Source organism: Homarus americanus, unplaced genomic scaffold, assembly GCF_018991925.1.
Source record: "Homarus americanus isolate GMGI-L3 unplaced genomic scaffold, GMGI_Hamer_2.0 scaffold50959, whole genome shotgun sequence".
NCBI classification, from domain to species: domain Eukaryota; kingdom Metazoa; phylum Arthropoda; class Malacostraca; order Decapoda; family Nephropidae; genus Homarus; species Homarus americanus.
Genome location: NW_024738769.1, coordinates 417,365 through 444,734, shown reverse-complemented (window position 1 = coordinate 444,734; position 27,370 = coordinate 417,365). Strand labels below are relative to the sequence as shown.

The window sequence follows — 27,370 nt, the reverse complement described above, 5'->3', positions numbered from 1 at the left end:
TATGGTATGAGTAGGAGTCACACAGTACTGGTGCTATTCCTAGTTACTCCTTAGACGCTGGTTAGATATTATTGGTGAAAGATAAACCGTAGAGACAGGACAATGATTACCATATGTGGGGTCGATCTCGAGCCATAGTGTGAGCTCTTGTGTTACAGAGGCCATGGCGTTATAGTGGTCGTGGGAAGGACATGTTGTAAGACGCGGCGGCCACCAGTGCACTAAGCAAATCCTCAACTGAATCCAACAGAAACATTGTAAAAAAATTCTATCAGTAACAACGTAATCACTTGGACTATGTAAGTTTGTTGTGATGTATTCCTGGTTGGGATATTATATAATGAGTGTTGTAATGTTCGCTACTGTGGACGTAAGAACATAAGAAAATAAGGAGTCTGCAATAGGCCGGTTGGTCTGTGCATGGCAGCTCCTGTCGAGAGTTACTACCACTCTCTATCATCCATGAATCTATCTAGCCTCCTTTTAAAACTTTCCAGCGTTCCAGCACTTATTACAAAGTTGCTAAGCTTGTTCCACTCGTCCACCACCCTATTTGTGAACGTCTAAGGTGTTGAGGGGAGGCAGTGAGCGCTGCGTCCTTCACTTACAGGGGAAACTTGGAGATATTTTTTTGCAGTCACCAGCAGCCATAGCCAAGAGGTAAGTTAGGTTAGGAGGCATCACGACCTGCACCCCGAACCTCACATAGACCATACGTACGTCCCCGAACCTCACATAGACCATACGTACGTCCCCGAACCTCCTGTACCGCGCGCCGTATGGTCACCTACGGTACATTATGGTGCCCGTCTTCCCAGCAGGACAGCATCGCGCTCCGTTGTTACCGAACTTGTTGCTTCGCTTTCAGCGGTAAAGTGACGCTATGCCTCAGTTGTTAGCGATGGGGCGGCAACATGGTGGTTCAGTTTTAAATTTTAATTTATTAGTTTACCAGTTATCAGTTTACTTGTCGTTCCGGCCGGTTGTTCTGTTCTCTGTTGCGTTGTGATCCTCGTTGTCAAGTACAGTACAGTACAGTACAGTACAGTACAGTGCAGTGTAGTGCAGTGCAGTGCAGTGCAGTACAGTACAGTAAAGTACAGTGCAGTACAAAACCTGTGATGTTTGGTAGTATCACACTGGATAACACCCTCTACAAGGCGAGATGTTAACTCCGTTGGTAAGGATAGGCGGACATCACGGGGCCCGTTGGTAAGGATAGGCGGGCATCGTGGGGCCCGTTGGTAACGATAGGCGGACATCGTGGGGCTGTTGTTAACGATAGGCGGACATCGTGGGGCCCGTTGGTAACGATAGGCGGACATCGTTGGCACGGTAACGATAGGCGGACATCGTGGGGCCCGTTGGTAACGATAGGCGGACATCGCTGGCACGGTAACGATAGGTGACATCGTGGGCCCGTTGGTAACGATAGGCGGACATCGTTGGCACGGTAACGATAGGTGGACATCGTGGGGCCCGTTGGTAACGATAGGCGGACACTGGTAAGGATAGGCGGACATCGTTGGCACGGTAACGATAGGCGGACATCGGGGCCCGTTGGTAACGATAGGCGGACATCGTTGGCACGGTAACGATAGGTGGACACGATAGGCGACATCGTTGGCACGGTAACGATAGGCGGACATCGTGGGGCCCGTTGGTAACGATAGGCGGACATCGTTGGCACGGTAACGATAGGTGACATCGTGGGGCCCGTTGGTAACGATAGGCGGACATCGGGGCCCTTGGTAAGGATAGGCGGACATCGTTGGCACGGTAACGATAGGTGGACATCGTGGGGCCCATTGGTAACGATAGGTGGACATCGGGGCCCGTTGGTAACGATAGGCGGACATCGTTGGCACGGTAACGATAGGCGGACATCGTGGGGCCTGTTGGTAACGATAGGCGGACATCGGGGCCCGTTGGTAACAATAGGTGGACATCGTGGGGCTGTTGTTAACGATAGGCGGACATCGTTGGCACGGTAACGATAGGGACATCGTGGGCCCGTTGGTAACGATAGGCGGACATCGTGGGGCCCGTTGGTAACGATAGGTGGACATCGTGGGGCTGTTGTTAACGATAGGCGGACATCACTGGGCCCGTTGGTGGATAGGCGGCATCGGGGCCCGTTGTTAACGATAGGCGGACATCGTGCTTCGCTGTTAACGGTAAGCAGACATCGTGGGCCCGTTGGTAACATAAGGCGGACATCGTGGACCCGTTGTTCACGATAGGCGGACATCGTGGGCCCGTTGGTAACGAAAGGCGGACATCACGGGGCCCGTTGGTAACATAAGGCGGACATCGTGGACCCGTTGTTCACGATAGGCAGACATCGTGGGCCCGTTGGTAACGAAAGGCGGACATCACGGGGCCCGTTGGTAACATAAGGCGGACACCGTGGGGCTCGTTGTTTATAATGTCTGCACCTCGTGTTAGGGAGCGGCCACACCAGCGTACATTTTGCCGCCAACATGTGATCAACAAGAAGAATCGCCGATCTAGTGGACGCAGCCGCACCCTGTCTCTCACTCCGTCTTGTCGGTCACATGTTGGCGACAAAATATACGCTCGTGTGGCTGCGACCCTTAGAGGTGTAGAACTGTTGCCAACACAACAACCGCATCCTGAGTTAACGACCTATATGACCCAGTGTCAAGGAATAACTTAAGAAGAGCCGTACAACTCTTCAACTGCTCTGGCTAACGATCCATCAAATGCTTTTAGGTACACAGATGTAAAGAAACTAGTCGTTAAATTCACTTTGCCCGGGGATCGAACCTGGGACTACTATAGCGAGGAGAGTAGGTAGACCATTATATCAGAGGTCGCTGAAATGACGGCTCTTTTGTTACTTGTAGGACGACATGACGGCTCCTTTGTTACTTGTAGGACGACATGACGGCTCCGTTGTTACCTGTTGGACGACATGACGGCTCCTTTGTTACCTGTAGGACGACATGACGGCTCCTTTGTTACTTGTAGGACGACATGACGGCTCCTTTGTTACCTGTAGGACGACATGACGGCTCCTTTGTTACCTGTAGGACGACATGACGGCTCCTTTGTTACCTGTAGGACGACATGACGGCTCCTTTGTTACTTGTAGGACGACATGATGTTACCTGTTGGACTGACGGCCTTTGTTACCTGTACTTTGTTACTTGGACGACATGACGGCCTTTGTTACTTGTAGGACGAGACGGCCTTTGTTACTTGTAGGACGACATGACGGCCCTTTGTTACTTGTAGGACGCATTGACGGCTCCTTTGTTACCTGTAGGACGACATGACGGCTCCTTTGTTACCTGTAGGACGACATGACGGCTCCTTTGTTACCTGTAGGACGACATGACGGCTCCTTTGTTACTTGTAGGACGACATGACGGTTCCGTTGTTACCTGTAGGAAGACAACGGCTCCGTTGTTACCTGTTGGACGACATGACGGCTCCGTTGTTACCTGTTGGACGACATGACGGTTCCGTTGTTACCTGTAGGAAGACAACGGCTCCGTTGTTACCTGTTGGACGACATGACGGCTCCGTTGTTACCTGTAGGAAGACAACGGCTCCGTTGTTACCTGTTGGACGACATGACGGCTCCGTTGTTACCTGTAGGAAGACAACGGCTCCGTTGTTATCTGTTGGACGACATGACGGCTCCGTTGTTACCTGTTGGACGACATGACGGTTCCGTTTTTACCTGAAGGACGACATGGCGGTTCCGTTGTTACCTGTAAGACGACATGACGGCTCTGTTGTTACCTGCAGGACGAGATAAGGCGACATCCTCTCCAATAAGTCCAAGTCGCGGCGCTGTTATTACCGATGGGGCAGCACTGTGACCCGGGTGATGGGTCGACATAATGATTTGGTAGTATGGACGACATCGTTAGCGCTCGGTACGTCATTTGAAACCCCTTGGTCAACAGAGGTCTGAGTCACTGAATTTACGATGCATCATTGTTGTTCCTCGGGCCTCATCCACCGGGGGCGCGGCGCCAGGGTCACTCCGTCCTCAAAAGAATATATTGAATTTCCTCGGTGTTCGAGGGGCAACGTCTTAGTGCATCTTCACCGGCAGAGTGGCTTCACGATTTCCAGCCACCGGGAGATGGTTATCGGGCCTTCCATCACCTGTAGGGTGTTATCGGCGCGAAATCTGACTAACGCTAAAACGACACAAAGACTCGTTATTGTTAGGGGTTGTCCTTGTTAGCGGCTACCACTGAGCTGTGTGTCTCACCCTTGTGCTGCATAACACCCGCCTCCCGAAACCACCGGTGAACGTGTAAGTTTCAGACCGGACCTGGCAGCAGCGGCCTCACGTGACACACGGCAGTCCCTTGAGGTGCTGTAATGGCGTCGATCATCATTATCTCGGTGGTGACTTTGTTTTTCACTTGTGTCTCATTTAACTTTTTCCTCGTCGTTACTGTGACACAATAGAAGTTTTAGCCAAGAACAATGTATCAGGCACAATTTACGATATACTGTATTATATAAATTCAAGTTATCATAATTATGGACAGCTCTTGTCTGTCTACGGTAAACAGGTACGCTGACAGAGGGAGTAACCAGAAAATCGGAATTTGCTTGACGGTGGATGATGACGGCACCTGCATTAAGAAATATAACGCTCTATTAAAAGTATATTCATTAAGAATACACAACAACACAAGTTTTAAACACGACCATCACCAGCTATGTGAAGCGGTCAGTTCCGTATCGTATCAAGTTTAGTAGACGTGGTGGTTATTATCTAAAACTTGCTACGTACAGGTGTGGGCTCCTTAGGCGGGCTCATTATAATTCAATTACTACCTGGCTAACTGCGCCTAGACCTCACCTTGTGGGGATTATTACGTGTAGTAAATGATTAAAGATAAGAGGGTGAGGTCACTGTGTTGTCTTCTGTGTACTGTGCCTTTCAATAGACTTAACCAATCGTAACAATCACTTAACCCAGTAAAAGAATGACTCGCCATTATATTCTTCAAGTTTACACAACGCTCAAAATTATTAGGAAATCTCTTGTGTTTTTGGTGTTTTTTAGTATAGCAGTTGAGGCTGTGTGCTTCACCATCACTGGCTGAAGTAAGAGCGGCAAGCCTCTGTAAGGAAACTTGGCCGGGTAGTGATCACCCATGCAGGTGTGATGTGAAGCTCTCGCACATCCTCACCTATCTGCACGTTTACTGGTGACGTTGAGGGTGATCGCTGCTGTACATGGTTCTGAATCGTATGTAAGAATGGTCAGCATGCTCGCCTCGCAAGTGAGTGGTTCCTGGTTCGATTCCCGGTTATGGGTGAAACTGTGGGCAATTTTTTATCTACCCAGCAGTAATTGGCGAGTTGTCCGGTCTTTTCGGGCTATTCCTTGACACTGGGTTATGCAGCTCGTTAACTTAGGGTGTGGTTGTTGTGTTGGCGACAACTTCTACACCTTATACAAATTTGCGCCAAGGGCACCATTATAATAATAATAATAGTACTGTAACAATAATAATAATATATTAATAATGATTATAGTAACAACAATAATTGTAGTAGTAATAATAACATAAGAGCTATGATTATTATTATTGTTATAGGATAATAATTATAATAATAGTAATAATAAATTTGTTTCTCGTGAACTATACTTTACTCTAATAGGTTAGACGGTCAGAATCTTCAGATTTTGGCCGCAGTTCGCCTCAGGTCGAGGTCACAGCTGAAGGTCAAATTCTTGTGGTAAACGGGTGTTTGGCCGCGCCCTAGGCCTAAGTTCAGTTTAATTGTTATATTTCCTTAAATTATGGTACCCTAAGGCGCAGCTAACTACCGGTTGTGTTGGGTGGTCAGCCACTCAGTGTAGCAGAAGCACTGACCACGCCGCCAGTTTTATCTTAATGCGTTGCTGAGAATCCTGAACCCTCGGAGCGTCCGCCATATTTAACACACAATTTGTATGACACTGAAAGTTTAAGTTCACAAAATATATTGTTAGTACAGTGCAATAATCGGTGAGCGACATACACTCACGGACAAAAGTTTCCTCCCTGTGGTGAAACTGAGTCACCTAACTTACCCTGACTGTCATCTGGTGTTGTGTTATCTCATTTAGGGTCGATGCTGCTTCAGTGTTGGAGGGAGTGAACCTTTGACCCCTGAGTGTACAATACATAAGTTACGGGCACAGGTTAGTACGAGGTCGGGTGGCTGGTGTTGACATCAGGAGCCAGAGGGAGGAGGTACCTAAACCACCGCTTCTTACGCAACACCGCCTCATTGTTGTGGTCGCCAAGTGACTAGCCGCAGCGGCGAATAATGAGACGGCGACCGACCGCCACGCTCCATGATGCCCGCGCCGCCGCCCGCCTGCACCTCCAACCTGATGACGAGTGTTGATGTGTCCAGCTTGGCGAGTGTTGATGTGTCCAGCTTGACGAGTGTTGATGTGTCCAGCTTGGCGAGTGTTGATGTGTCCAGCTTGACGAGTGTTGATGTATCCAGCTTACTGTACAGGTGATAGTGGTCAATGCTGCTGCCTCTGACACGGTTTATAAATTAGTATGTTTCTGGGGCGCATTTTATGCTACTGGGGCGTAATTTTGCTTTGCTGGGGTGAATATTAACGTTTTTCCTGCGCGATGTTGTCCTTGTAGAACTGAAAGATGAAGTAGTGTGTTTGAGGGGAAAAAAAGAATCGTTGGAGGTCGTATTTACTAGAGACGTTAAACAGCGCCTTCAGGAAACCCTAACATAAGCTAACCCTAACATAACATAACCCTAACATAACCTAACCTAACCCTAACATAACCTCTCCTCTCCTAAATCCCTGTAAATACCGGTCAAGCTTGAGAGTATGGTAGTGGTGACCCATGATGACCTTACTGCTGGGTACAACCTAACAACATTGGTAGATTTAAGGGGTCGGTCTCAGGGATGTGTTCTGAAACCCTGAACTAATTTGTACCGGTTGTTAATACAGTGACTCGAGGGGGGGGGGGGAGGGTCTGAGGTGTGGCAACTTGACACTGTACCGGCACTAGTTTATGACACCCTGACATCTCACCAGGTATATACTGTACTGTATCAGAGTTGGAAGATGCCTATCATCCAAAATGTGATGCAATGATGGTAATGGTAATAATAATAATAATGGGAATAATAATAGTAATAACAATGATGATAATAGTAATGATAACAAACAAAAACAATGATGTGATTAGAAATAATAATAATAATAATAATAATAATAATAATAATAATAATAATAATAATCAAGGTTTATCACACAGACGGACTACAGGATACAATATAAGAATATATTCAATAATAAACGGTTTATTGAGAGAAAGTAGCAGACAAAGACTTGAAAATACAGTGACTAGAAGTGACTTGAGGTGAGAATATAAATTACATTAACTACAGGAGAGCTGCTGGTGCTGTAACCCCGGTGTACAGCTGTCCCAAGATAATCTAAGCTAAGACTGGTGGTGAACATGGTGTAGGAGCTCTGCCCTTCACACCTGTACCTGGAGAAATAATGGAGCTGAGAGGGTCTGTGTAGTGAGTGCCTCTAGAAAGCAGGTTTATAGTGGCGCTTAGATATTGTTTCATTTCACAGTAGACTATAAGGTGTGATGGGAGATGTCTCGTGTGTGTGTGTGTGTGTGTTTAATGTTAGTAGTAACCGTTCCTCTTCACCTCGTCCTCGTCGTAAACCAGATTTTAATGACGTGTTGCTTTGATTTCAAGTACATGAAAATTGACTAAATATTGCCAGAAATTAGCATAACGGAAAAAAGTCCAACTCACAAGAACCTGCCCAAAGTTTATGACTCCCTCCCCTGTGTAAGCTTCTTGAGGCACAGGTACTGATGGTATCACTAATGGGTGCTCTGGGAACACACAAGTGATGAGGGTAGAGAACTGGGTGGTGGGGGTAGAGAACTGGGTGGTGAGGGCCGAAAGCTGGGTGGTGAGGGTAGAGAACTGGATCTCTGAGCCTGGCGGGGGCGTGTTTGGGACAGTGTCGATTCAAAACACTGTAGACTAATCCTCTATTCAATACACATAGACGGAGTGTGACTGCCACTGTACTCAATTTCTGTCACTTCCCACTTGCAAAATCAGGGATCCATTCACATCAGTAATAAAAGAAAAGAATCTGTTAATTTTGAACCTGTAAAAAAAGTGCCTCGTGTGGTCCTGTAATTGGCCACCGTGTTCGCGGCCAAGATGTGCAAGGATCAGCCAGTTTACTAGTTTAATGTTCGCCTCTACTTATTTGGTCTTACTGGTAAAAAAAAATTTCATCATGCCAGGTATTGTGTCTTTGTAGGCCAGAGAAATTAACAAATGGTGGTCTTTATTCACACAACATTAACAGGACTAAGGAAAAGTTAGCTTGAGTGTCGAGGGTGAGCTGAATAAGGTAGTGCAGGAAACTACACGTGTGAGAGTGGCAAGTGTCCTGGTATTGACTAGTACTGAAATATATTTTAAAACAGTCGAAATAAATTTGAGTATAAACACAGTGATGGCGGCAATGTTTTAACAAGCTGCCTGAATTATAAGTTTTTGTCACATCTCAGTATTTTTTTTTTCCCATAAATATTGACACTTGCTTGAATTACAGGAGACACACTTACCACACACTTCAAGACTAGGAAAATGTTTTGGGCGATTTTTTATTTTTTTTATTTTTATTTTTATATACTCCTTTTTGTATTGCGTCTTGACCTTGTTGTAGTGCGTCTCGACCTTGTTGTAATGCGTCTCGACCTTGTTGTAGTGCGTCTTGACCTTGTTGTAGTGCGTCTCGACCTTGTTGTAGTGCGTCTCGCCCTTCAGAAAAATACGGCCAGTCTCTACCATCATCAGCTAAAGCTCTGTCTCTGCGGCCGCAGTTCCCCCGATAAGCTTGGACCTGGTGGGTGACGCCAAGCTCAACACTTACTGATGGATTCTACGAGTAAGGAGGGTGATAGTTGTGCCCCGCCTCACTCTAGTGCTGCCCCGCCTCACTCTAGTGCTGCCCCGCCTCACTCTAGTCCTGCCCTGCCTCACTCTAGTGCTGACCCGTCTCACTCTGGTGTAAACCGTGACCAGTACAGGGCGCCAGACACTGTAACAAGTACAGTATTGTTTTACACAAATAAAATGAACTGGTTAGTCAACAGCCAGAGAAACTTTTTGTAATTAATGTTAACTATTTCAGTGTCAAAATTTATAACAAATCATAACCGATACTTTGGCGAGGTAACACCTGCACAACAAGTGACATGTGTCAAGGACTGGTGACGTAACACCTGCACAACAAGTGACATGTGTCAAGGACTGGTGATGTAACACCTGCACGACAAGTGACATGTGTCAAGGACTGGTGAGGTAACACCTGCACGACAAGTGACATGTGTCAAGGACTGGTGAGGTAACACCTGCACAACAAGTGACATGTGTCAAGGACTGGTGAGGTAACACCTGCACAACAAGTGGCATGTGTCAAGGACTGGTGAGGTAACACCTGCACGACAAGTGACATGTGTCAAGGACTGGTGATGTAACACCTCCACAACAAGTGACAAGTGTCAAGGATTGGTGATGTAACACCTGCACAACAAGTGACGTGTGTCAAGGACTGGTGATGTAACACCTGCCCGACAAGTGACATGTGTCAAGGACTGGTGATGTAACACCTGCACGACAAGTGTCATGTGTCAAGGACTGGTGAGGTAACACCTGCACAACAAGTGACAAGTGTCAAGGATTGGTGAGGTAACACCTGCACAACAAGTGACATGTGTCAAGGACTGGTGAGGTAACACCTGCACAACAAGTGACATGTGTCAAGGACTGGTGAGGTAACACCTGCCCGACAAGTGACATGTGTCAAGGACTGGTGATGTAACACCTGCACGACAAGTGACATGTGTCAAGGACTGGTGAGGTAACACCTGCACAACAAGTGACAAGTGTCAAGGATTGGTGAGGTAACACCTGCACAACAAGTGACATGTGTCAAGGACTGGTGAGGTAACACCTGCACAACAAGTGACATGTGTCAAGGACTGGTGAGGTAACACCTGCACAACAAGTGACGTGTCAAGGACTGGTGAGGTAACACCTGCACAACAAGTGATGTGTCAAGGACTGGTGAGGTAACACCTGCACAACAAGTGATGTGTCAAGGACTGCACTTTTGAATTCTCGGGTGTAGACCCCCAAGAACAACCACAATCTGGGAAAAAAACTTCCCCAGTAAAATCATGGGATAAAAAAACCCACGAAGTCTCTTTTTTTATCCCTACTGGTGGTGGAAATACCTGAAGCCACAGCAGCGCTCCAAGTCAGGTAGTGAGCAATAATTTCGGTTCGTAAATATAAGACTGGAATTTTGAGACAGAAAAAAGAAAAATAATCTTGAAAATAATAAGTTTAAAGAAAGACGAAGAGAAAAAAGGTGACCTGACTTTAGCGGGAGCTGACCAGGCCCCTCCAGGTAACATGTGGATGACTGATTGCACACTCCCACTGGCCTTGGATAGTCAGGAGTGGATGACCTCGCGGCTTGTTACTTAGCAGCCTGGGTGTATTATACTGGACCTAGTTGACGCCAGCTTGACCCAGGGCTCACACACCTGTGTATAGTTTGTCGTCCTCTATAAACAGTTGACAATATGGTAACTGCTCCGAATATTTCTTGCTACACGAGGTCGACAGCTTAATACACCACCATTATTATTTTTTTTCGCCTTCTTCACCAGACAAAAACTGGGGTATTAGAGACAGGTTGTAGTCAATCCAGACAAAGTATTTTTTTTTCTGGTCCGCTCAAACAAACTCCCACCACACAAAAAGATATATTATTTCCAGTGTTAATTGTTAATGGAATTGGACGTCGGGGACAAAGAAATAACTTATTTCCACACGAATAATAAGTGGAATTACAGATAATAAAATAAAAATATATAATGTAAAAATAATAAATAATGATGATAATAAAGCCGGTAATAATGAAAATAATACTAATAACAATATGAGAAGGATTCACAGTGACGGTGCTTAGCTAATTTGGCGGAGGTAGTGCAGGTGATGGCTTACATAGAGAGGTATAAAGGTCGTGCAACTGAAAGTCGTCCCAGAGACCTTGTGAGTTGCTTAAATAGAAACTCAATCAAAGGAAAAAAAAAACAGTCCAGAAAAAGAGCTCATGAACGGTATAAGTAACTCATAAATACAATATATGCTCTAGGCGTTTTGGTGGTTGAGCCCCGGTCCCTCACAGGTAGAGCCCCGGTCCCTCACAGGTAGAGCCCCGGTCCCTCACAGGTAGAGCCCCGGTCCACTAGGTAGAGCGCCGGGGTAGAGCGCCGGTCCCTCACAGGTAGAGCGCCGGTCCTCACAGTAGAGCGCCGGTCCTCACAGGTAGAGCGCCGGTCCCTCACAGGTAGAGCGCCGGTCCCTCACAGGTGAGCGCCGGTCCCTCACAGGTAGAGCGCCGGTCCCTCACAGGTAGCGCCGGTCCCTCACAGGTAGAGCGCCGGTCCCTCACAGGTAGAGCGCCGGTCCTCACAGGTAGAGCGCCGGTCCCTCACAGGTAGAGCGCCGGTCCCTCACAGGTAGAGCGCCGGTCCCTCACAGGTAGAGCGCCGGTCCCTCACAGGTAGAGCGCCAGTCCCTCACAGGTGCCGGTCCTCACAGGTAGAGCACCGGTCCCTCACAGGTAGAGCGCCGGTCCCTCACAGGTGAGCACCGGTCCCCTCACAGGTAGAGGTCCCTCACCGGTCCTCACAGGTAGAGCGCCGGTCCCTCACAGGTAGAGCGCCGGTCCCTCACAGGTAGAGCGCCGGTCCCTCACAGGTAGAGCGCCGGTCCCTCACAGGTAGAGCGCCGGTCCCTCACAGGTAGAGCGCCATGATTACTAAAGCACAGTGTTGAAAGCATTAGGCAGCTTAAGTATACCAAACAAACAAACATGTGTGATGTGCTTTAGGTATCATTGTTTGGATTAAGCTTGGAAGCGTAAATGAGGGATAACTTGCTTGTCATTGTTGATGTAACCTCGTGACAACTACTGCCATTGTTATAAAACTGACTATTATCCACTTAGTTTGTCATAATCATCTATGTGTTTACTCCTATGTAAAGGTCAGAGAGAATTTTGGGAACAGAAAAATGTAAGAATTAATATAATAATCACCGTCGCAATTATTTCTGAAACTCGTGACGTAAACAAACAAACAGCTGACTCATCATTATATAGTAAACAAATATAAACAACTGACTGATTCATTATATATTCACGGTACTGGGAGGTGTTTTTGTTTTATCCACACCTACAGTATCCACATGCGGGAGTGATAAGCGTCAGTCAGGAGGATGTCGAGGAGAGGGGAGGGGAGGGGGAGGAAACCAGTTGCCTCATCAACACACAATACACAAACGCCCGGTGTGTGAGGGGGGTGTTGCTTCATCATCACACACACACACTGAAGGAGACACTAACCAGGATGTCTTTGGTTGGAGACTGAGGAAGGGCGGCCGTTCTTTTCGTCGTGTCGCTCAACGGGCAAGACGCTGACCGCTACTTCAATACTGTAGTTGGTCTCCCGATATTAGTTTTAGCTTGAATGTTAATGTGACTATCGCTTCTCCTTTAGGATTCATCTGTGGTTTAATCGTTGGTTTAATCGCTGTTTTAATCCCGTGTTTTTTGGGGGTTTTTTCACGACCGTTGTTTGGGACGTAAGTTGATGTCCAGTAATTAGGTTCTTAGCTATCGTGGTGCGTGGCTTGGTAATGAGTATTTACCTATGAGTTGATACCGCGTCCAGATGTGTAGATTGTGAGGTTTATAGCTGGTTTATGCCGGGGCTACATCACTGGTTTAGTTGGTGGTTTCAACCTAGGGCACGAACGTTGGTTTAGTCGCTGGCTTCCGACTGTTTGAACGCTGCTAGGAGGACTGAGGTAATTCCTGGCCTGGCGGGTGATTGGTTTTGGTCTCTCGTGTTCGTGTAGTGTTAAGGGAGGCAACAAGAGGCTGTGTCAGGGCGGGTGACTGCCGGAGTTTGGCCATTGACAGTATCAGCGGCAGAGCGAGGGTAATTCTGCCGGTGTGTGGAGGCAGACGCCGGCAGTCTCGGGGAATTAAGAGAACACCGCTCGCCCACACCCGCCCACCACACTCTCCTCGGTACAAATCGTCAAAGGTTCATAGGTTAGATTTTACCTGAACTAAAAAAAAAGGTGAGAACGTGGATAATTGGGTCATTTACGCCTCGACACAAAGCTGCTGGTCTTAAGTGACGTCGAAATTGTACCGAGACTCCAATATAACTCCAACCAGTAGAGACAATGGAGGAAGGAGGAGTGTGTCTCACTGCTCTGCAACTCTTCCTGCTGAGGTTCATTATCTCGCCGAGTGAATATCTTACTTAACAGATTTCAGGAGTATTTAATGTGATTATATTTCACTCCTCATGGTGTTATTTCATTATTTTAACGACTAACTTTGTATATTATGAAATGAAATAAGTTAATCCAGAAACAGCTGTATAAAGGGGATGTCTTAGATTAAATATATAGATGAAAACGCACCTTACCATGGATCAACTGAGTGACATTATTATAACCAGTGAAAAAAAAATCTTAGATGTGTTGTAAGGTTTAATTGGACGATGATCTCTTAGTTGATATATACAGGGTGTAACAAAATGTGTGGTGCAGAACTTATGGTATTACGTGAGAGAAACAATAAATCGAGGGAGTGTTGAGGAAATGTTCACATGTCGTGTTACCATACCAGGGAGTCTACCTCTTCTCTTAAGGTATCAAGACTTGGTAATAAATATGGATCGTGTGAAGATTAGACAGCCAAGTTTATTTTTCCTAAAGAATAAACACAATAAACAACCAAACACAAACCTAACCTAACCAAACGCCAACCTTAACCTAACATCCACCTTATTTTACCTGATGATTAAACTCCCCAGGTAGCGTTAAGGTGTGTAATTATCAGGTGAAATAAGCAGCGGGGGTAATATCCATATTATCCATGACAGTGACGAGTTGGGTTGGCAGACACTTCCCGGTGAATGAAAACAATGACAACAATCGAGTAGAAAGACGTGTGTGTGTGTGTGTGTGTGTGTGTGTGTGTGTGTGTGTGTGTGTGTGTGTGTGTGTGCTTGCTCTTCGCCTCTCACCTCCCACACACTTTCACCTAACCGTCAGAGGAGGGTAAAGGGTAGGAGGAGGAGGGGGGGTGTGAGGAGGCCAGTTAGAATGGAGGAATCACAGCGACGGGAGGAAAAAAAAACGTGGTGGTGTTGTGATGGGGTGGAGTGCGTCGCCTTGAGCACGTTGCTACAGGTGGTGGATACACACACTCACACACACACACACACACACATACATACATAAACAAAGACACACACAATTCTGTCGGTCTTTTTTGTCGTTGTTTGGTATGAGGTGCGATTTTTTGTCGTTGTTTTTATTTAATGCTGATATTTGGTGCGTGTGTCTTGTTGTTCTCTGGAGTATGTGAAGGACTACGAGTTCGTTTATAATCTCATACTGTAATCATGAGTTTTGTTTACACGCTTGTGACTGTGTGCGTGTTGTGGTTATACTCGGGAGGATGTGAACGTGGGTATGACTGTAGTTTATAAGTGTGTGTGTGTGTCATGTTAACCACGTGTGGGGGGGAGTTACCGTCGAGTGGTGGAGATGGCCGCCACGAATTAAAGTGACGAACACCTAAGGAAGTAAGGGGGGGAAGGGAGGCTGTGCCGGCCACGAGAAGTCTGGCTTTCCAGGTATTGTAAGCTGACTAGTACTCCCTCCCTCCCTCCCTCCCTCCCTCCCTTGATTGCTGTCACTTGTCACCACACACCCTCCCTCCCCCACCCCATCCTTTGTTTCCTCCACCACCACCACTTCCACCCATCACTATCCCTCCATCCCGACCGCTATTACCACAGTCGCTCCGCTCCATCCCATTCCCCCACCGACCTTTCCACCCACCTCCACCGTCCTTCCACCTACGTACACCCACCACCGCTCCTCATCTTCCTTATGCTTCAGTGTTAGTTGCTTCTTCTGCAGTATAACCTAGTATTGCGTCCCCCCCCAACTCCCCACCCAGAACCCCCTCCAACCCCCTACAACCACCCCCCAAGAACCCCCTCCAACCCCCACCCCATGACCCTTTGCTTGTAGGACAAACATAGATTTCATATTGTCATATTTCTATTTATAAACACCGTACTGTATAGTGTTGTGCTTCTCCACCTCTATCATGTTTTGCTTTCGTCTGGCGCTCATCAACGTCTTGGTGGCCGCTCCTCTCAGTTCAACTCTGGTCTATAGACGTGAGTGAACCATCCGCCACAGTCTCTTATCACCCCCCTCGTGTATTTTTTGTAGAGAGTGAAGGTGTGTTTACAAGGTTAGGTTAGGAGAGAGAGAGAGAGAGAGAGAGAGAGAGAGAGAGAGAAGGTGTGTTTACAAGGTTAGTGGCGGAGGAAGGGAAGTGACAGTAGAGAATGAGATTATAACTGATTGACTGTGACTGCCTCGCTACTGACTGTGACTGCCTCGCTACTGACTGTGACTGCCTCGCTACTGACTGTGACTGCCTCGCTACTGACTGTGACTGCCTCGCTACTGACTGTGACTGCCTCGCTACTGACTGTGACTGCCTCTCTACTGACTGGATAACATAATAGTGTAAACGTTATGTGCATTAGGCTGTTTCCTCCTCTCATACTACCCCCCTCTCCTCCCTCCTCCAGTTATATCCATCCTTAATTATCTACGATCAGAGCCCCAGAGGTCAGCACTGTGTGGCATTTTAAACCCTTGACACATTCTTAAGTCTCTCCTCTTGGCCCCCTTCTCCCCCCCCCCCCCCCCCCCCCCCCCCTTCCTCCTTCCAATCCCTTCCTCCATTCCCACCACTCCCTCCTTCCTTCCCTCCCTCACCTCCTTCACCACCACTGCCACCACAAGTACTTTCTCTCCTAAGCTCCCTCATTCTTGCCTCTCAGAACCACTTTTTTTTCACACGTGCTATTTATCGGTCTTCTCTTCTCTTCTCTTCTCTTCTCTTCTCTCTTATCTTCTCTTCCTTACATATTTCCCCTTCACCTTCCTTCCTTCCTTCCTTCCTTTCCCCATCATTATCCCTCATTCTTTTCTCCTTATGTCCTTCTGTATTTCTCTAGTTATTCTTTCACTCTGGATTCCTTCATTCACCCATGACTTCATTGTCTTCTTTCTATCTGCGTTTATGTCTGTTAAGTTACACCTGAGTGATTGAATTAAACGACTGTACAAATATTACGGACAAAATAACACTAAAAATACTGAAACTTTGGTAAATATGGACAAAATAACAAAAAAATACTGAAACTTTGGAAAATACGGACAAAATAACACTAAATTACTCATAAACTTTGTAAATTAGACAAAAATAATATAAACGTCAACCATAACTCGATATAAATTCACACAAAAAAATATATAATTTATTAAAAGACAAAATATACGAATTTTGTCACCTAATTGTTATTAATGAAGTGTTCAGTTAAAGGTAAGAATCTCAGTAGGGGGGGGACATAATTAGTTTAAATCAACAGGTAAAGGTTAGGTTAGGTTAGGTTAGGTTATGTATTTTACTAACCTTTGGTGAATCTGATGCTGTTGACCTGACCCTTGTGATAGGTCGTGATAAGTTAACGTTAATTACTTACCTGCTGTACTAATACCTGGATCATCGCTCACCTGATAATGTTTTTGGTTGTTTTTGGTTCACGTGATGATGTGGTTGTTCTCTGGTTGATGGTTAGAAAAAAATAAATATTAGAGATTGTTTATAGTGGAGGTGAGATGATTGTTACTGTTTACTCCATGCTGATGTTGGAAATGAGAGAGAGAGAGAGAGAGAGAGGGGGTTAGGTTAGGTTAGGTTAGGAATTCACTTTTATTATTGTGTCACCTGAAAACTACTTATTCTCTGTCTGTCTGTCTGTCTCAACCTTAGACTCGACGACCTGAACATTCAAACATATTTAATTTTCACATTTGCCTCTTACATTTTTTTGTCAATTATTATACTTTCAAATTCTTGTGTAATTTTTCTCATCAGTTCCAAGTCTTGAAACCTTTACTAGATTATTTGACTTAAGAATAATTCCGTTCACTGATAACTTAACCTAATAATTAATGTATTTTATTAATGATTCTTGTTATACCTGTCTGTAAATTCTCCTGTGATAACGATTGGTGTTAATTTAGGTTAGGTTAGGTTACAGGGGTGTTAATTTAGGTTAGGTTAGGTTACAGGGGTGTTAATTTAGGTTAGGTTAGGTTACAGTGGTGTTAATTTAGGTCAAGTTGAATTACAGGGATGTTATTACAGGGTATTTGGTTAGGTTAAGTTACAGTGGTGGTAATTTAAGTTACAAGGATATTATTACAGGTGCGTTTATTGTGTGTAACGTAAGGTAGCGTCATCTGGTGTTTGTTCTCATTACTTCCTCTACGACGACTGACGCTAAAGGGAGAGAGAGAGTATTGTAGTGTGGTGGTGGTGGTGGTCCTCCCCCCCCCCTTGATGACATTTGCTGTGGTTTGTACTTTGTATGCATCAAGTGGTGGCATGAGCCGAGGGCAAGGCGGCCTTACCAGTATATGAAGGAGCCGCTGCGTATATACTGTAGAGTGAAGAACCTGCCGTTGAGCTAGAGAGTGAAAGTTATGTGGGAGCCCAGGTGTGTGTGTGTGTGTGTTTTATTGCTATACAAATTAGTTTCGACGGTTTAAGATGTACTTATAGTCATTTACACGAAAAAAATGTCATTTTCATTTACTCAATATAGGGTGTTTAGTATTTTCTTCACACTGTATTTTTGTCCCAGGAGAGAATCTTTGTTATGTGTGATGTCTTGTTACACGTTTTGGCTTTATTAGCGCCACTAACACATCATCTTGGCTTTATTAGCGCCACTAACACATCATCTTGGTTTTATTAGCGCCACTAACACATCATCTTGGTTTTATTAGCGCCACTAACACATCATCTTGGTTTTATTAGCGCCACTAACACATCATCGCGCCACTAACATCATCTTGGTTTTATTAGCGCCACTACACATCATTTTGGTTTTATTAGCGCTTGGCTTTATTAGCACCACTAACACATCATCTTGGTTTTATTAGCGCCACTAACACATCATCTTGGTTTTATTAGCGCCACTAACACATCATCTTGGCTTTATTAGCGCCACTAACACATCATCTTGGTTTTATTAGCGCCACTAACACATCATCTTGGTTTTATTAGCGCCACTAACACATCATCTTGGTTTTATTAGCGCCACTATTAGCGCCACTAACACATCATCTTGGTTTTATTAGCGCCACTAACACATCATCTTGGCTTTATTAGCGCCACTAACACATCATCTTGGTTTTATTAGCGCCACTAACACATCATCTTGGTTTTATTAGCGCCACTAACACATCATCTTGGTTTTATTAGCGCCACTAACACATCATCTTGGTTTTATTAGCGCCACTATCACCATCTCTTGAATGACGTACCGGCAGCTGCAACACACTGCCTCACATCCCCAATTAAAATTACTTGAAATAATGCTGTCTGTATATCCGTCCTGAAGATAACATGAAAAAAAAAATTATACTCAAATGTAGAATAAGAGTATCAGTTTATCGTATGGTGTTGCTTATATCCCGGCACTGTAGGAGAGTTGTCGTTGAGGGTTAGGTTAGGTTGAGAGAGTCATCACATCGTCACTGTTGATTATATATGTGCTGGAAGGATACACTCAAGTCTGGATGTGTTTAGTGAGGACCTACACACAGGCTTCGGGGCAGAACCTCTAACACTAGTATACTTGACGCTGCTCCTGTGATAAAACAAGTGGTTGTAAGGTTGAGATTAATGTCCCCAAATTAGAGGCAGTTAGCGGTAATACAGTTGTTAATGGCCGGCCAGCACCCACAGATGAAGACTTGAGGATCAGTCGTATCTCGTACTATTTATTAATGCTGAGGGAGGGATGAATGGTCAACAAATATCCTCTGATGGGGTGAGGTAGATATTTTGGTGTGTGATGATGGTGTGCAACCCTCAGTAGTGAAGATGTATCACGCGATAGTTTAGTTCAACAAGATGAGTTACTTTTGAGGATGAATTAAACATTTATTCAACTCTCGAAAACATGTTAGTTAGATCCAACACAAGTTTTAATTTTAAGTATCGGGAAGTTGACAAATTAGACGAGGTAAAATATATATTGTAAAGTGTGTGTGTGTTATTAGCGTGACTTGAGGGGTGGGGTATTATTTCTTGAAGTAGTAAGTGTAAGTATCTTTCAGTGTATGTTACCATAAGAGTATTGTCTTTGATAAATATGAAGATACTAATAACTGTTGCGTCAAATATGGTGTTCCTCCTGACCTTGTTGTGGAACCTGCTCCTACTTACTCCGTCTCCAGCTCATCTCAAACAAGATCCCACTTATCTCTTTAATTACTTTCTCTAACAACTTTTCAAGACAATTTAACCATGAACTAGTATTTTTGGAGGATGCCACATTTACCATCGACACTTGTATGGTCTTTCCCTGTGCTGTTTGTTAAAGGGGGAAATAATGCTGGTCATCTGTAACACCGGCCTTCGGAAAATGTTACTAGTGTTGAAACAAATGAGCAGAGTAACCCAGAGGGAGAACGTGCAGGTAGAGGCTCAACTTTGGGACCTGGCGTAGTAATATAGCCTTTCTCAGAGTCTAGCGCAACGTGTGGGAGTGGGAACCTGTTAGGGATAAGCTAGGTGGAAAAAAAAATAATATACGCCATTTAAGATTAGTAAAGTAAGGTTTAAGTGTCGAGTGTGATAGATCATGCGGAGGGCGTGTACAGTAGATGATGTTGGGCCGCACAGGTAAATAGTGAACACGGTAGTTCTTGTGTTAATTTACTTTCACTTGTAGTCTTACCTCGAGTATCTTTTATTTATTACCCTTATTCATACATACATACATAGTTCACTAGTAGTCGTCTTAAAAACATGATCCACCATTCTCATACCTTGACGGCAGGTGAATCATTTATTAGTGCCGGTAATAATATCACTGTCGGCGGAGGAATGATTTCTAGGCTTTCAGGTATTCCACTTAATCGAAGCTTATCGAGGAGCTACCTGGGTTGATAGCTGGTTGATGGCCGGTTGAGTGGTTGATGGCTGGTTGATGTACATCGGTGGGACTGGTCTGGTTAAGAGGTTTTATTACTATGGCTTAATAAGTGAGGAGTTTGTACCGGTGCACCGAGGTAAAGGAGTAAGGTGGATTGACCAGTAGACACATTAACCCGGGAACGCTGAACAGGCTGCAGGTACGGTGGCTATAAACGTGTTCTATCAGGTCATTGGCAAGGCACGGAAGGTCGAGGACTCACTGCAAAAGCTGGTTGGTCAAGCTACATCCACGCCGAGTTAAATGATGACTGACTCGGTGCATCAGGTCAGTAGTAACCACGGTGCTTGAGGCTTCATACAAGTTACTGATGACCACCTAGCTGAACCACTCACACTCGAGGGTTCTGTGGTTTATAGAGTTTCTGATCTGTTGTTGACGAGAACCCACCCAAGAGTTGTCGGTCTGAGGAACAGGTTGAGAAGCTTCTTGAATCATTTTATCAGGTGACACACACACACACACACACACACACACACACACACACACACACATATACACACATATATTACGTCATAGGTTTGATGCATCTCTGATTAAGACGTCTTGCAGCAGGGATACTAAATTATGTGTACAGCCCCAAGAGCTCCTCAGGATCAAGTTTGTCGAGGCTTCTTGTTTAGTTAATAAATTCTTCGTGTCAGTCAAGAGTGCTTTCTGAAGTTGATCAGTCACATGAAGCTCCTCGCTATTGTGACGGGCATTAGTGGAAGCTGCCATGCGTTACATCACAGCACTATCAAGACACCACAGCACCACAAAAACACCACAGCACCACAAAAACACCACAGCACCACAAAAACACAAAACCACCACGAAAACACCACAGCACCATAACGACACCACAGTACAGCACATTCTACTTTTATTTTAGGACCCAACTCATCATTTTCTGAAGTCTGGAATACATTCATTGAGTAAATTGAGTCAGTAACAAAGTTGTGGCCAGTGAGAGGCACACACTGGACCGGAGTGGAGTAGGTGGGGAGTCTGTCTGTGTTTTTGGGAGGGGAGGGTTAGTGAAAGGGGAAGCTACCAAAACGGGTGTGGGTTGTATCAGGTCCCCACATGCATTACAGGTTTTCTTCAATTTAATGTGGGAACTTGACCTTTTTTTTTCCCTACACAATCAGTCTCTGCCGGAAGATATGATATACGTACACACACACACACACACACACACACACACACACACACACACAATGGACGCGGCCACAGCAACTGGTTATGTTTGTTACCATGCATAAGACTGTCACCCGTTCGTCATGACCTTTCCACCTGGCGAGTCTCATTAGGGCAGGTGAAGGATGCCACGTAACAACAGGTACATCAGGTGAGACATCTTACAGTAGCTCAGCTTGACCTCATCGGTACAGCTTGACCTCACGATAAAACACAAGTTAGATTAAGTGATAAAAGAGAAACAGTCTTCATAAGGGTTAGTTTCCCAAGACTTACGTAATATAGATCCGGTAAATGTTTTTTGTTGTGTAATAAATATTTGTTTTAAGTATTTCAATCACGTCTATGTATATTATTTGTCTAGTTGATATAATTCTTTCATGCGTTTCTGTCCTTTTCTCTGTTTATCTCTGTCTATCTCTGTAACTGTCTTTTCCTCTCTCTATCTCTGTCTTTCTCTCTCTCTCTCTCTGTCTCTATATCTCTCTTTACACAAGTCATCAAATTCGAAGGTGTAGAAATTTGTTACTGTAGAAGTAGGTGTTGCCGGTGTGAACACGTGTGCTTACCTGAAGAACAACACGCAAGGTCCAGCGGTGAGAGAAAACCCTATACTTACCTGAAGAACAAAGAGAGAACAACTTGAACCTGAAGAACAACACCTAAGGTTCTATAACAGTAAAAACTTGTAGAAGGATGAAGAACAGGGGTCAAGGGGGGGGAGGGGGGAGGAGGGAGCTTCTGTACTGAGTGAATTACCTGGGAATTTAGTTTAGTGTTAAGTCACGTGTGTCATCTTGCTCTCGTGTACAGTACTGATAGCATTACGTTGGGTTAGGACAGGTAATTTTACATTACTGACCAAAAAATTGAAAAAAAGTTTATTTAGCCAGGAAAAAAAAAGCCCACATATATAAAAGGAAAACTTAATATTGTTTCTCCAAAGTTAAAAATGTTACCAATGGTGAGAAATGTCAAGGGCGAGCAATAGGGGTATTGTCAAGGGCGAGCAATCTGTATATTATCAAGGGCGAGCAATCGGTATATTGTCAAGGGCGAGCAATCGGTATATTGTCAAGGGCGAGCAATCGGTATATTATCAAGGGCGAGCAATCGGTATATTGTCAAGGGCGAGCAATCGGTATATTATCAAGGGTGAGCAATCGGTATATTATCAAGGGCGAGCAATCGGTATATTGTCAAGGGCGAGCAATCGGTATATTATCAAGGGTGAGCAATCAGTATATTATCAAGGGCGAGCAATCGGTATATTGTCAAGGGCGAGCAATCTGTATATTGTCAAGGGCGAGCAATCGGTATATTGTCAAGGGTGACCAATCGGCATATTGTAGTTATTATCTTTCTCCAAGTAAAAAACAAAAACACAAAAAAACAAGGTGGTGAAGATTGTATCCAAAACATAGGAGACAGAACAGGTTAATGAAGCGTTTGGATGACAGGTAGCTGGTGGTGCTGTGGTCTGATAACTTTACCTGTGGTCTGATAACTTTACCTGTGGCAAGGTGGTACTGAGGTTAGTTACATCATGTTACCTGTTCCTGTTACACCATGTCCCATCCCTACCCCCCCCCACCCCTTTTTTTTACATGTTGTTGTTCAAGGTGTTATATCATGTTGTTGTTGGTGTTAGGTCATTTTTTTGGCATTATTACGTCATGTTATTATTGTTATGTCATTTTCATGTTGTTGTATTATATATATATGTTGTTACTTCATGTTGAGAGAGACTCGTCACAAAATAATGATGGGTTAAGCCACTACAAGAAAGAACTTCCCTCCCCCGGTAAAAACACAACTTCACTCGGTGTACAGACTAAGAATAATGTAGTTAATTAAAAATAAATAAATAAACAAATAGAAAAATAAATAATTAAATATGAAAACAGAGAATGGATCTACTGGTAAAAAAGTTGAATCTTGGCGTCAGATGATTCTATTAATTATGAGAACTATGATAACAATAAGAACGACAAATATACTACTATTTATAATACTAACAAACATTATAAAGACAACAGTAATAATAATAATAATAATAATAATAATACAGAAGATACAACACACTATCCGGTATACAAGGTTAGTGAGTGTGTGTGTGTGTACTGCACTTGACCGCCTTTCACATGCTCATCTGTAAAGTTAGGTGAGGTTAGGTGACTTCAGTGCTGGGTTAACGGCGGGTTGGGGACTGAATCCACTCAGCCGCTGCACTCCTTTTAAGGCCTAATGTTTACACACACACACACACACACACACACACACACAGATGACTTCATTATACTTGGTAACACAACAATCAATGAGAGTGACTTGCGGTGAGTAAACAAGGAAGGTTACAATCTACATCCTCACACCTTCCCCCTCCCCTTCCATCACCTCACATTCCCCCATCCCCCCTCTAATCCCTTCCCACACCTCGCCCCCATCCTATCCCCCTCCCACCTCCCCACCCCTCCCACATCGCCTCCACTTCCTTCCTTACCTCCCCACACCCCCCTCCTCCCACACCCCCCCCTCCTCCCACACCCTCCTCCCACACCCCCCTCCTCCCACACCCCCTCCTCCTCCCACACCCTCCCTACCCTCAGCAGGTACTCGGTTAAGTTCACCTTTGGCTGTGTGACGTCTTCTCCAAGGTGTTTCGTCAAAATCTTCATGTTGGCTTCTTGGTAACAGTCTGATGATTTGGCAAGTGTTGTGACTGTATCATGTGTCACTAGTTGATATTCTAGCCTAGTATCATGTGTCACTAGTTGATATTCTAGCCTAGTATCATGTGTCACTAGTTAATAGTCTGTTGTGGCAGGAGACAGCGGTATGTGTGTAAGGAAGCAGCAACATGTATTAAACCGACTCAGTATCCAGAAGAAATTGTGGCGTTTAATATTTTTTTTTTTTTTTGCTTTTATAAAACTTGAGGGCAGTGAGGCGGAAAAACAAGGAAGAAGTGAGGTAATTTGAGAGGTTGGAGGGAAGAGGTGAGGTAATTTGAGAGGTTAGAGGGCTACTGTTTACATACCTCGGTGATCAGCTGACGTAGATAGTGCCATACTCACACTTAATGTATTAGGGAAGTCAGATAAATAGATAGATAGGACTCAGGTGGTGTAGAAGTAGTAATGGCTAGTATAACATATCCTGTTGGATCTTAGGATTTAGAAGAAGTCCTTCATGACTACACAGCAGGAGGTAGCGAGATCCTGTATACACACACACATACACACACACTCACACAACACACACTCACACAACACACACACAGACCATCACACACGGACCATCACTTTTAACCTACTGTTTGGTCAATTTACAAAAAGCCCAACATACTGTACTGGCCTTTTTGTGAAGTTATCTGTAAATTCTGCTGGCCAATTTGCAAAAAGACCAAACGCATCCTTGTAAAAGACCAGGAAGAACATAGTGGTAGAGGCAGACCACAACAAAACAGCAAATTATTCGAGTTTGCTGCTAAGAGATGTGTACTAACATGTTCTTAATTATTTGACCTAACCTAACCTAACCTAACCTAACCTAACATGAAGAAGACTCAGAAGGACGATCATATATTATTGTTTACTTCTGTGTGCTGTATTTATCTTGTTCTCCCTGTTTATATTTCCACTAGTCTTTGCTTCCTCCTGTTATTACATCGTCTCAGTTACTCCCGCTGTCATTACTCTTTCCCTCCTCCTTCCATACATTGTTGACATCTTCCCCTCCCTTCACAAACTATCCTTTTCCGACGTCGGCAATTATAGACGCCGCGGTAATCGTCCAAGAATTATTATTTCGTCACGTGCCGTTCCTTCGTGGCCATTACCAGCTGGGGATAACGGCGGGCGATCGCTACTGGTGACGGTGGCGACTCCTTCAAGTTAATGTTGTTGATATTATTCTCAGACAAGTTGGTTATATGGTAGCTTGACGTATTGGTGGGTTGAGGTGAAAAGTCAAGGTTGTGTTTGAGGAATTGATTCTTTAACTACGGGTTGATTGGAGGGGAGAGGGGGGGGGGAGGGAGATAATTGAAAGGTGGGTGATGTAGCGCAGTTACAGTGTGTGTGTGGAGGACATGTTACCTAGGGTGTTATGGGAGTGTCACGCCTCATACAACCATCACTGCCGCTATCCATCACCACCTTGACCACCAGCTTGAGTGTTACTGGTGGTAGTGGTGTCCCGTGTAGTGTATGACTAAGCTTGATGGATGTAGTCGTGTGGATGATAAAGCGACACGACAGCTGCTACATTAACTATTTTTATTGGATGGGTGAGGATGGATGTCTTGCTTTCTTGTGATTAATTTTCTTGTGATTGATACACCTGAAGATTAGTTCCCCCATCTTAATTCACCTGATTCAATACCCCAAAGCTAACCTAACCTAAGGTAAAGGGGTTAATAATCTTCAGGTGACCCCCAAATTGATTCCTCGTGTATAGAGAGGCTATTGGACCACCTGAACAGGTATAACACTAAACGTTGACCAGAGTTTTGATATATAGAGGAGCTGCGGTAGTTCCCAGCAGCTGCCGCAACAAAAACCATCCTGCGGCTTCGTGTGGCTTCGACAAAAACTCCAGCGAGACTTTCATCATCCATTGGTAGTAATAAGTGTGTGGAGGGAGATGACCTTGTTGGTGCCCCAGGGCGGCCCTCCACTTGTGGCACCTTCAGTTGTGATGCATTCCCAGCCAGGGTGACTTAACGGTGGCACCAGGGGGGGGGGGTGGTCTTATCGCTGGTAAATATCAATTGGAAACGTGACTGTGGGAAGTTTACGAGGTGTTGTGTTGTGGTACTGTGTGTTGCTGATGTTGTTAAGTTACTGTGTTGTTGGTGGCTCCCGGTATATACCTGGCCCGGCCGCCGTCCCGGTATAGCCTAGACCCTAGAGCCAGGTTTTGTCCGCCATGACGGTTTTAATATTTTTGTCTAAATATTTTCCTAATATCATATATTACAAAAATGAAATTACAACCTTTTTATCGTCGACTGAGTTTTATGATGATTCGCTTCTCCACTTCCAGCGTCGTAAAAACCCTTCTCGGGACAGGTGTGTCCAAAGGTAGCCGGGCCGGGCTGGGCTGACGTGCACGATAAACCATAACAACTACAGGTGTGATGAGGTTGAAGGAGGGACCATTGGACTATTACAGTCTTCACTTAATGTCTTCCTTTACTTCTTCTATAATCGGTTTTCTTTATACATGACGATGAATCACCACGTGAAATTTACAACAAAAAGGGAGGTATATGTAAATGAGGTAAATATTGTATGTAATTTTCTTTCTGGGGAAAATATTGGTAACGCTTCTAGTCTTTGTGATGACGAGAGGCGTAGACGTCGGGGTCAGTGTGAAGCGTAGCGGCAGTTGGCTGATTGGTGACTGTTAATGGAACTTAGTGTGTGTTACCTAAGCTTGTTACCTTAGTGTTACCTCTGTGTTACCTTACAGTGTCTCCTCAGTGTTAATTAATTGTGAGTGTGATGGTTAATGGTGTTAGTACTGTGTTATATGGTGCCATGTTGTTTTTGTTGTTTGTTCTTTTAACGTAAGATGGTACTTTAGTTGTTGTTGTTATTATTATTATAACCAACAGTAGTATAGAAGTAATAGTATCGTAGTTATTGTAGTTTCTAGGTTATCTTCACAATACCTACACCGTACTGTTACTATCGACAATATCGTGCGAGTTTAAACACATTATTATGAGCGGGCGGGCTGGCTGGCGGGGGGAGGGCGGGAGCGGAAAGATAGCCGGGTCCTACTAAGTAAAAGCCGACCTACCAAAAACTGTGTCGGGACCTGAGGGTTTTTTGTTATGTGGCGAGCGACCTGTACTTCAATTACGGTAATGACGACGCTGTGCT

General features: G+C 44.8%; 2 protein-coding genes across 2 annotated transcripts in view; one reads left to right on the top strand and one right to left on the bottom strand.

Annotated features, from left to right (window-relative positions):
* Positions 1 to 27,370, top strand: part of LOC121874349 (zyxin-like) — a 202,662-nt gene that overhangs the window by 76,579 nt on the left and 98,713 nt on the right. The gene's annotated exons all lie outside the window — the stretch shown is intronic.
* Positions 1,169 to 2,251, bottom strand: LOC121874350 (DBF4-type zinc finger-containing protein 2 homolog). Its single transcript, XM_042378475.1, has one exon. It carries the CDS (start codon positions 2,249 to 2,251, stop codon positions 1,169 to 1,171), a length of 1,083 nt encoding a protein of 360 aa, XP_042234409.1.